At 37.3% G+C, this 12,389-nt stretch overlaps 1 protein-coding gene across 4 annotated transcripts in view; it reads right to left on the minus strand.

Annotated features, from left to right (window-relative positions):
* The window catches only part of Znf280d (zinc finger protein 280D), a 77,429-nt gene that overhangs the window by 24,278 nt on the left and 40,762 nt on the right, over positions 1 to 12,389 (minus strand). For all 4 annotated transcript variants that reach the window (XM_042687516.1, XM_042687517.1, XM_042687519.1 and 1 more), the window contains exons 12-14: positions 9,808 to 9,942; positions 7,757 to 8,049; positions 7,486 to 7,626 (exon numbers count right to left, since the gene is read on the minus strand). In XM_042687516.1, coding sequence (XP_042543450.1) covers positions 7,486 to 7,626; positions 7,757 to 8,049; positions 9,808 to 9,942 — 569 coding nt within the window. The remainder of the gene's footprint in view (positions 1 to 7,485; positions 7,627 to 7,756; positions 8,050 to 9,807; positions 9,943 to 12,389) is intronic.

Below are 12,389 nucleotides of genomic sequence, written 5' to 3' on the forward strand. Positions count from 1 at the left end.
CAAGTGGTAGAGTGCTAGCCTTGAGCTGAAAGGTTGAGGGACAGTACCCAGGCCCAGAGTTCAAGCCCCATGACCAACAAAACAAAAAAACAAAACCCACAGAAGAAACTATTAAGTCCAACAATATTGATGGTATGCATGCCATTTAAGACACTAGAGATCAAAAGAAAGCAAGTTGCCTTCCTTAGAGCTTATGTTTGAGAGTAAGCAAGGGAGACTGACAGGACCATGCACAAAGGAAATGCCTAATAAATATTTGAGCAATGAATGAATATAGTCCTAAGTAATACAAGATAAAAATCAATAGTGAGAGTTCTGTGGTTTCAGGAGGGAAAGCAGAAGGCAGATGGACTAGAAACCAGCTAACAATTAGTTCGTTTCAGATTTTAAAAAAAAGAGTAGAGAGATATGGTCCAGGCACACCTGTGAATTCACTATATGCATGTCATATTAAATCACATTACTATGTCCAATTAGTGTGCTCATTTTTAAAAAAAACAAATTTAAGTACCAACAACAAAAAGTTGACACTACACTACAAGTATAACAAAAAGCAGCTATGAAGATATGAAGGGATATAAGAAAATAAAAAGAGATGAAAGATCTAGAAAGCACTTAGGAATTAGATATTGAAAGGTCTTATGTTCTCCAAAAACAACTCATACTATCAGTGGTTATGCTGATCTACAATATCAGCAGAAAAAAGAAAGGATTGGGGAAAACTAGGAACAAGATTCATTATCACGTTTTGACAGTAAGTCAACTATTCCTCTAGTAACTTCTAGTACTAATAATTCTATGCAAAATATAACACAAACTGAAAACAGATTTTTTAAAAAATCCTGCAGTTTCTTGTCTACTATGTTTGAACGAGTTTTGACACTAGTTTTCTTTTTCCTCTGAAATTTAAAAAATCATCCTCCAAAGTCCAAGATGTCTTGCTTTTTTTGTTTAAAGCCCTAAGTGTCATTTGTTTATGACATTTACTTAGGTACCTCCCTCTTATACTAACATGAGAAACCTAGTCAAGGACTTTCCCCCTACTACACAATAATGACAACTGGTTCCCAAATACCAACTTCTCAGACTTCCAGGCACACTGTACCTGCCCAGTTAAGTATACAATGAGTGTCTGTTAAAGTGAATCTGAATGAAAAACCTATGTTACAAAATGCAGATATTACTAATGTCTGTTAACTTAAAGTGTTATTTTTATGTAAAACAAAAACTTGCTGATATATGATTTTTTGAGTAATAATAGTATTTAGTAATTCATCTTACTAATTTATGTATTTAATGCTGGTACTGGGGCTCAAATTCAGGGCCTGCCCACTGTCACTTAGCTTTTCGCTCAAGGCTAGTGCTCTACCACTTGAATGATAGCTCCACTTCCAGCTTTTTGGTGGTTAATTGGAGATAAGAATCTCATGTACTTGCCTGTTTGGGATGGTTTTGAGTTGTGATCCTCAGATCTTGGCCTCCTGAATAGCTAGGATTATAAGCATGAGTCACTGTCACCTGGGTAATTCACTTCACTTTTTTGGATTTTTTTCTATGACTTATAAACTATAAGCAAACAAACAAGGTATAGTAATTTAAACTGACCCCAAATACTACTACTTAAAATAAAAATCACTTCAAGTCATAGTTTAATGTTTTCTTTGAACAGTTTACTATAACAATGCTCCAACAATTTCAAGATTTTTTGCGGTTTTATTATTTGTTTCAAGTTTTTTTTTTTTTTTTTTTTTGTATTTGCTGATCCAGGGGCTTTAACTCTGGGCCTTAATACTGTCCTTGAGTTTTTTTTTTGCTCAAGGCCAGAGCTCTGTTCCTTGAGCCACATGTCTACTTCCAGCTTTCTGGTAGTTTATTGGAAATAAGAATTTCAAGCGGGGCGCCGGTGGCTCACGCCTGTAATCCTAGCTACTCAGGAGGCTGAGATCTGAGGATCACGGTTCAAAGCCAGCCCGGGCAGGAACATCCATGAGACTCTTATCTCTAATAAACCACTAGAAAACCGGAAGTGGTGCTATGGCTCAAGCGGTAGAGCGCTCACCTTGAGCTGAAGAGCACAGGGACAGCGCTCAGGTGCAGAGTTCAAGCCCCACGACTGACAAAAAAAAGAATTTCAGATGTTCCTGCCCAGGCTGGCTTCCACTTAAAGATCTCAAACTTCTGAGTGGCTAGTATGACAGGCATGAGCCAGTGGCATCCAGCTGTTTTCAAGTGTTTAATCTCATTTTGAGATATTTAGTATCTTTCATAATTATATCAAACAATGATCATCTGCATGTGATGTGGTAATGTCCTAGGTGACGTGATTAATCAAAGAGCCCTTTCTCAGGGATATAATACACATATAGAAAAATATTGTAAGTGGAGAAACAGACGAATGGTATATAATGCAAAGAATGCAACGAATGGTTGTGTGCAGACACATCAAAGATGGTGTACTGGAAGGAAGTACAGGGCATTCTGGAGATTAATGGAATAGGGAAAAAGCCACTGATTATTTAAGATGAACACTGCAGGGGTGGAAGAGGTGGGAAGGAGCACTGGGAATGTGGCTTAATGGTAGAATGCTTGCCTAGCATGCATGAAGCTCTGGATTCAATTCCTCAGTACCACATAAACAGAAAAAGCCAGAAGTGGTGCTGTGGCTCAAGCGGACGCATGCTACCCTTGAGCAAAAGTAGCTCAAGGGACAGTACCCAGGCCCTGAGTTCAAGCCCCAGGACTGGGGAAAAAAAGATGAATATGGGGGCCAGGGGCCCACACCTGTAATCCTAGCTACTCAGGAGGCTGAGATCTTAGAATCACAGTTCAAAGCAGCTCAAGCAGGAAAGTCTGTGAGATTCTTATCTCCAATTAGTTACCAGGAAACTGGAAGTGGAGCTGTGGCTCAAAGTGGTAGAGCATTAGCCTTGAGCAGAAAAGCTCAGGGACAGTGCCCAGGCACTGAGTTCAAGCACCATGAATGGAAGTGAATATGGGAGGTATACTTTGGAGAAGATTAATCAATTTATGGGGATAGCTATCTTTATATAATGGACAGGAGCAGGCGTGACACCACAGAAAATAAAGGATCATTCAAGAGGCTACTGAGTTCATATTGTATCTCATTCTTTTAGAAAATTAAGCTTTTTTACATATAGTCTTCAAGCTCAGAACAAGAATCCACACTGGTCTGAAGTAAATATACTATCCAGTGTGAAGTATCTAATATAGTAAGGGAGACAAGCAGACCAGACCTACCAAACCTATGGCAATAAAACCTTTCCATACAATGCTAACAATGAGTAAGACCTATGTGTGATCATTAATTGCAGGGTTGGGGTTCACTGGGATTTAGAGAAGAGTTCAGAAGCAGGCCAGGTTTGATAGCTCATGCCTATTATAATCGTAGCTACTCTACAGGCTGAGATCTGAGGATCAGGAAGAAAAGTCTATGAGACTTTCATCTCTAATCAGCATAAGCAGAAAGTAGAGATAGAGCAATAACCTTGAGCAAAAGGCTAAGGGATAGTGAAAAGTCAAGTGAGAGTGTGAGGCTCAGAGTTCAAGCCCCAGTATCATAGCAAGACACACACAACACACACACACACACACACACACACACACACACACACACACACACACACACACACACACACACACACACACACACACGGGAGGGTTAGAAGAAGCATCTGGAACCAACTAAAGCATGTTTTAAAATACAATGGATTTGGTGGGGGAGGGTTCCTATGATAAATGCAAGAAAGGACACAATGACCCAGTTTGATCTAGTATAAATGGAGGGAAGAATTAAAGATTTGCTTAGGAGCTGGGTGCTGATGGCTCACACCTGAATCCTAGCTACTTAGGAGGCTTGAGATCTGAGGATCATAATTGGAAGCCAGCCCTGGGCAGACAAGTCCCCGTGAGACTCTTATCTCCAACAAACAGAAAAAGCTGGAAGTAGTGCTGTAGGCTCAAGTGGTAGGGCCTGAGCCTTAAGTACAAAGAGGCTCAGGGACAGGGCCCAAGCCCTGAATTCAAGCCCCAGGACCAGCTAAGAAAAGAAAAAAAAGCAAAAGATTCATTTAGGAAACTGTGTAAGAGACCAACAACCCACCAATGATTGGTATATAATCATTATACAGGTAAAATACCTGGGGCCTGCTTGAGAGCACTCAGGCTATAAACTGAGGCCACTGTAGTAGCTGAGAGGAGTATGGAGTCTTAGGAAGCCATGATGTATGGTACAGTGGACTAAAAGTGCTTCATGAGCTTTACCACTAGAGGGGATTATTTCCAGCTGGTGCTCAACATTCACACAAATGATAGCTGAGAGAGATAGGTCTTCAAGGTCACCAGGTGAAATCCTAGATGGTACTATTTGGTTTATTTCTATTCTTTTGAGATGTCAGTATACCTAGGATGAAATACCTACAAAACAGAATTTATACAGTTGGAGTTCAGGAAAACTAAGGACTAAAATGGAAAGATTGAAGGTTGAAAGCTAAAATGAGAGTTGTTAACTTAGCAGGAAAGAGAAGGTAAAGAGCTGAAAGAGGACAAGGCAATGAAACAGAGCCACAGCCAAAACACAGAGGAAACTGAGGTAATCGTATAATAAAGGTCGAAAAGAATAGTTTCAAATGGAATGACAACAATGTCAAGGAAGAATGAGAATGAAATACCTGAATAAGAAATGGAAAAGAGGTTTTTTCTTCATTGTTCTATTAGTTTTCTTTTTGTCTTGTTTGTTCATTTATCTGTATTTGAGAGTGAAAAGGAGGACAAGAAATGGAGGGACAAGCCGGGCGCCGGTGGCTCACGCCTGTAATCCTAGCTACTCAGGAGGCTGAGATCTGAGGATCACGGTTCAAAGCCAGCCTGGGCAGGAAACTCCGTGAGACTCTTATCTCCAATAAACCACTAGAAAACGAAGTGGTGCTGTGGCTCAAGCGGTAGAGCGCTCGCCTTGAGCTGAAGAGCATAGGGACAGCGTCTAAGCCCAGAGTTCAAGCCCCACAACCAACCAAAAAAAAAAAAAAGAGGGCAAAGGGTGAACAAATGCAGCAATGGTACTCACTAGATACTATGTGTCCTCATTTACCCGACTTACGTAGCTGTAACCTCTCTGTATGTCACCTTTATAACAACAATAAAACTTAAAAAAAGAAAAACATGAATAAATGGGATAAATACAGGAGCAGTGTTAGTTGGTAGGTGGAGAAGATACTCAAATGAATCATGGTTGGGTGCCAGTGGCTCACACCTGTAATCCTAGCTACTCAGGAGACTGAGATCTGAGGATAGCAGTTCAAAGCCAGCCATACAGAAAAGTCCTTATGAGACTCTTATCTCTAATTAACCACTAAAAAAACAAAAAGTGGGGACTGGGAAGGTGGCTCAGTGCCTTGCATGCATGAGGCCCTGGGTTTGATTCCTCAGCACCACATAAGCAGAAAAAGCCAGAAGTGGCACTGTGGCTCAAGTGGTAGAGCCACTAGCATTGAGCTGAAGAGCTGAGGGACAGCACCCAGGCTCAGAGTTCAGGCCCCACAACCAACAAAAACAAAAACAAAAATGATGCTGTGGCTCAAAGTGGTAGAACATTAACCTTGAGCAAAAGAGTTCACAGACAGGACCCAGGCCCTGAGTTCAAGCCCACAACTGACAAAAAAAAAAAAAAACCCAAGAATTACAAATAAACTAGTAATAACACTTAAACAGAAAACACCACAGACAAGCAACCTGAAAATGTTTATAAGTTCAAAATACCCAAAAGAAAGAAAGAGATGAAGGTTTAAGTAAATATGATCATGAGGAATTGGAGGAGATAAAAATTGGATAAGCTATGGGTAAGTTGGATCTGTTTGACTTTTAAGTTTAATATTTGGATGAAAATAACAGAGAAATATTTGGGGCTAAAAAGAGTTCATTTCACGAAGAATGATAAAGGCAGGTTATCAGTTGTGGTACTAAAATTCCCTGGGGGTATTGAGAAAAGATTAATTGTATGTGCACTAAACAAAGATGTCTTTAAAAACAAAAACACTGTCAAAAGGTTATTAAGTCAGAGTTGACTGAATCCCACATTCACTGTTTGTTAATACAGACTTGAGTAGAGAGGGAGTTGGAAAAAGGGTAAAGGTTTAAATTTTATGTTGGCCTTTAAGTCAGGGAAGCATGAGTAAAAGCATAAATGACAATAGGAAAGTGAATGTAAAATAGATTCTGGTGCAGGGGTGAGTATTAAATTTCATGAGTGCTGCTAGATGACTAAAGAAGGCAAAATTGTGAATGTGATGGAGTAATAGGAATTAAAAAAGGAACAAACAATGCAAGGATGAGATAAAAATGGTACTATAGTAAGAAAGAGGGTACTAAAAGCTTCTCAATGGAGGTCAAGTGCTAGCACTAAAGAAGTTAAGATACCAGGAGGTCAGGAGAGAAAACTGTGAAGGAAGTGTTGAAGCCTGGAAAGCAGTATCCCATAATGATCAGGAAGTAACAGAAACCAGAAACAGCAAATTATTTCCAGTTTGTGTTCAACATGTTTTTATCTGCTAGAAACTCAGTTACATATTGATTGTTTTATTTTTTTACAAATGGAGCCTCACTTTGAATGAGCAGCATATCAGATTTGTATTTGAATAACTTTTTGACTATTTAAAAAAATTTAAAAATCTATCCTGAAGGAATAAAGTATCTCCTACTTGTAAAATCCAAATTAATGTGTGCTCTGGAGAATTTCCCTAGCATAGATAGGAATTCAAATAGTCCAAAATGAATTAATGAATGAAAAAGAATTCCAATACTGACATCATGGCCAGAAGACTTTCTGATTTTCACTGAATAGATTTAAGTACAGATGGTCGGGTAGCCAAACAGTCTGACAGATGGATAGCAGAGAGCATGTCTTTCTCTGTTTCTGTCAAACAGAGCCATGGGCTGGAGATGTGACTCAGAATCAGAGTGCCTGGCTACTGAATTCAAAGGTCAATACAGAGTGCCTGGCTACTAAGCCTGAGACTGAATTCAAAGGTCAATACGGGGGGGGGGGGGGGGGGGGGGGGGGGGGGGAGGGGGGAAATGAAACAACCGAAGGAAGCATCATCACTGAAAGTCCTAAAGTCCCTTAGAGCAATAGCTCTGAGGATAACACTCAGGAGAATAAATATATTTGTCTGGCAAACATATTTAAAATACTTAAATTTTTGTTTTAAAAAATAACATTTTTAGGAAAAAAGATAAACCCCAGAGGATTACTTCTTTATATCAAACCTATTTAATTTTATTAGTTTAATTAGCTGTACTTAAAAATTCATTACAGCAATTTCCTGAATTGCTGTGCCTGAAATTAAATACTTCCAGACAGTATCTTTTAGCATCTTGAAGAAATGGCTTCTAATAAAATAACTTCACTTCCAAAACAAAAACTTCCTTAGCTATAACCTTAATTGCATTTACAGATGGAACTCATCTTACCTCATCATATGATTTACATAGGCTTTGCTACAGCTAGTGTTGTATCTGCAAAAACCACAGTGGACATACGTAGGAAAATGGTTTGCAAAATCTTTTATTTCAGAAGAACATTCAATGCACTTGTGAACGCCTCGACTACACCTTATAGAGACATAAAAAGAAATGATATATTTTAAAACAAAAATAAAGAACTGTATTATTACTCTATTAAAGTATAATGTTTTTACATTTGAGTTTAAATTGGTACTGTGTATCAAGAAAAAAACATTACCTTAAGTTCCTCAATGACGTATTGACCTTACTTTTTTTATTGCTATTAACCAATGTGCTTTGTTTCTTTTGTATATTAGAGACTTTTGATTTGCATTTAGATTTACTTCCATTAGGTTTACTTGCTTCAGATCTGGTTGTATCAGGTTTACTTGTACTCAATTTGGTGGGGGATTTAGCAGGTGTATTTTCAGTCCTTGGAGGAGAGAGTTGAAGAGTGGAACTACTGGCACTTATGGAAGGTGTGGTTGAAGGTCCTGACTGAAGGGGTGCAACTGAAGCTCGAATAGTAACCTACAAAAGTAAAGGGAACATTTCACTAAAAACCACCATTATATTCATAGTAAAGTATCACTGCACAAAAAAATCTAAGTATTTTGAAAAAGTACAGCTAAACTAAAGGAGTTTCTATTTATTCTCAATGTTCAAACCAATCGAATAAAACTAAATTGGGTATTTATTCACTTATATATTTTATACTGCTGTCAGTTATGTTAACATAGTTATTAATGAATAATTAGGAGTTAATGCAATCCTAACAGTAAAGAGCATATACCATAGCTATTTTTGTGCTCTGATATACTACAAAATTTACAAATGAAGAGCTCAAAATTTAAATAACAAAGACTGAAAAATAACTCTAGAAAAGCCTGTATTACCCTCTGACAAGAATAAAATCAATGGGTCCAGAGTAAATGTGACCTCTTCTTTTTGGAGTTCATTAACTAGGATTTATGCTTACAAATTTATGAAAGGTGTTACATCAAGTCATTATGTAATGTGGAGTTTAAAACTTAGAATTTCCTTAAAAGGAAGTAATCCAAAGTTCATCATGTACTGTTCTGACAATGGAGAACACAATTACCTACCAACAATGTCATTAATCATTGATGATACTCTCCTCATGTATTAAGGAACAGTCTATGATGATGAAGTCCTTTGAAATACATGTGGCTGGGCATTATATTAAAACAGTGAATTAGGAATCAAAAGACCTGAGGGTCAATCTCAGACTATCCCTACCTAGAAATGTGACCTTGAATAACTAACATCTTCTTTAAGCTTCTTCATTATCTACAGCATAAAGCAATACTTCCCTAGGCTAATTACTGAATTGTAGGAATTAAATAACCAAATGTATGAAAAAGTACACTTAGAACCAGGCAATTGTAAGGTGCTATAAAAACATTTAGTATCATTATCATTATTATTATTATTAATAAGGGAAGAAATGAGAGAGGACCGCTCTGCTTACATTAGTGTTCTGCATGTCTAGTCCCAGCATGAAATGAATGGATTGCAGGGAAGGATGCTGGACAGCTTCTCTTGCTCTAGGTCTTCAGAGCATGGCTTTACATTGTTTAGTTAATTCAAATAACAGACATACCCACATTCAAAGGTAAGTACCCAAAGCCAAATATAAATGTTTTGGGGATTATTTCAGTTTGGATTATCCATGTCTCTGTTTCCCTCCACTGGAGCAAATATTCAAGAGCTGACTGTGTGTAAAGAAGTTAGAGAAAACAGATGTATATAAGGCAAAAAGGGAAAAGTAAATTACATTCATCAGTATGCAGTCAGACATGTGTTTGCTCACTTAAAACACAATGCAGTCCAGCAGCAGAATTTGCTTCTTTGAAAGTAGATTCAATAATAACAACGTCAACATCTGAAAACTTACGGCAATCAAGTTACATCACAAAGATAAAAAGAATATAATTCTTGGTAGCTAACACTTTATAATTAATGTGCTAAGACCGGCATATATACTGCCCAATGTAGCGCTAAAAAACTAGCCTATGTAATACTAAAACAAGTCACTGGCCCAGGAAATCGCAGTTTTCATCCAGTGGGATTCCACTATAACATAGCTCCCACCACAGAACATATAGTTCAGAAGTTGTTCTTTCTAAGCATAAGGATAATAGAGAACCTAAAATTGGTCTTAAAAAATGAGAAGTCATTTTATAAAATATTATACTCAATAGATAAAACTAGACAAATGTTAAATTTTTATTATTTAAAATGTTGTAATGCAACATTTGAACTCACTTTTGTTCCAGGAGGCAATCCTTCCAGTTGCTTAGGTTTTATAAATGTTCGATGATGCTGCGTCTTATGATCTATTTTCTCCTTGCATGTCAAAAATTGCAGTCTGCATTTTGTACAACGGTGTATTCCTTTTTTCTGTTGGGAAATAGCGAAAAAGAAGAAAAATAATTTCTATAACCACAAATATTGATTCTTGAAATTGCTCTATCAATTTTTTTTTTTTTTTTGTCAGTAACAGGGCTTGAACTACTCTGGGCCTGGGTGCTGTCCCTCAGCTCTTCAGCTCAAGGCGAGTGCTCTACCACTTGGGCCACAGCACCACTTCTGGTTTTCTGAGTGGTTTACTGAAGTCTCACAAACTTTCCTGCCTGGGCTGGCTTTGAACTATGATCTTCAGATCTCAGCCTTCTGAGTAGTAGGATTACAGGTGTGAGCCACTGATGCCTGGCTACTTTAACAATTTTTATACTTTATCATACATAATATGAAGGTGTCATATGTTTGAAAACTTATATTATTATTATTTAAGTTTTAGAAGTACTTGATACTATACAGAAATAGAACATGAAACTTCTATTACCAATCCTAAGAACTGTGGTATGAAAGGTCTTTAAATTTTAAATGTGAAGTACTAAAAAGACATGATATTGAGAAAATAAGTTATACTACATTTTTGCTTACATAAAGTGTTTTTTTATATCCAACTGTTGACAAAGAAGAACTGTTAACAGAAGAAAGTTATAAAATGATTAAGTCAAAGTCTTGTCCAGTAAAACTTTCTGCAATGATGAAAGATCCTAGAATTATGCTGTCCAGCATGTGATGTATAGTCACGTGGTTACTGTCACAAATAATAAATGTTTAAGGAGAAGGAAATATTACTCTGATTTCAACACTGTACATTGTATACATGTATTGAATTATGACCCTGTAACTGAAAAAACATGTGTACCAGTATTATCTTTCAACTACCATTATTTTAAAGGCAGAAAAAATTCACTACAATGTTCAAAGCAATATAGAAGAATAGTATGTTACAATTCTAGCTGCATCTTAAGGTTACTTTGAAGTAACCTTATATTGGATTATATCACAGGTACAAGTAACATAAACAAATTCATCTATGTGTGGCCATAAAAAGAAGAGGTCTGGGAAGGTGGCTCAGTGGTAGAGTACTTGCCTTGCATGAATGAGGCCCTGGGTTCGATTCTTCAGCACCACATAAGCAAAAAGAGAAAAGCCGGAAGTGGCGCTGTGGCTCAAGTGGTAGAGCACTGCCTTGAGCTGAGGGACGGCGCCCAGGCCCAGAGTTCAGGCTCCATGACTGGACCCAAAAAAAAAAGAAGAAGAAGAAAAAGAAGAAGAAGAAGAAGAAGAGAAAAATTCGGCCTTCCAAAAAAGAAAGCAGCGCAGTTCCTAGAAATTTTTTCCTCTATAATATTCTCTAGGTATCTGATCCAGGTTCATGATTTGAGATCCCATCTACCTATCTGTCTATATAACATTACTACATGATGTCTAATATGCTTGTCAAATCCATGTGGACAAAACTAACCTCTAGATTATCTGTGTATTTTGCTTTCCCACCCTGTCAAATAGAATACTTCTTCAGTCTTCCCAACACCTTAGAATATGAAAACTTTATCATTGTAGTTTTCCAGGACAAAAAAAAAGTTCAATCATTGACTTTTGCATTCCATATCTAACGCACTAAAAAAAAAAAAAACCCAGTGAGTTCTATCTGCAAAGCTTATTTCCAACTATTGCTACAATACTTCTCCAAGCAATTCACCTGGACTGTGGTAAAACAAACCACTTCTATCTTCTTCCTTTTATGTTTTTCCTTCCCAGAACTACCAGTTCTTAAAATATGCCAGATCTATCACTTCCAACCTTCTAGTTGCTTCCCAAGTTCCTGTCTCTGGCTTAGAACAACAGGAACTGTTCCTCATCTGATGCAACCACACTGGCCTCCTTGCCAATTTTGAGTAGCTCAACTCTTTTCCAGATTTCAATAACACATTCCTTCATTTCCTTCAAAGAAGCTCTTCTATGTCAAAAGAGCAACCATTCTTCTACCACATTCTCAATCTTTGGCACTCCTTGCCTTTACATTTTCCATCCACAGTACTTATCTCTAGCATGTGAATTCAAACATGCACACACGTGAGCACAAGGGCACATACACACAATTATTTTTAAAACCTAAGACAACCTCTGGCCCTATAAATAAGCCTTTATTAAAGAAATGAATATTGAGGCAGAAATCAGATGGAGAAAAATATTTATGAAGAAACAGGTTCAAATATGTTCATTTCATTCAATGAACATTTTTCTACATTCCTAAGTTAGAATACATCAATCTATTCTCTCAGTTGAACTGGTCTCTCTCATGCATGTATACATTTCAATGTTCTATGGGTGATGAAGATAACAGAATTGGAATGTTTAATAGCATTATGTTGAAAAAGAAAACAGTGATCTACTCCTATTGTCGAGTTCTCTTTCCTCATTTTCAAAATAGAAATTATAATGTAGACTTAGTGGTTATAAAGATTAAAACACTAGTTACTATAAGGTAA

The sequence above is a fragment of the Dipodomys spectabilis genome, unplaced genomic scaffold (assembly GCF_019054845.1).
Source record: "Dipodomys spectabilis isolate Male_0828 unplaced genomic scaffold, ASM1905484v1 ptg000108l, whole genome shotgun sequence".
Lineage (NCBI taxonomy): Eukaryota > Metazoa > Chordata > Mammalia > Rodentia > Heteromyidae > Dipodomys > Dipodomys spectabilis.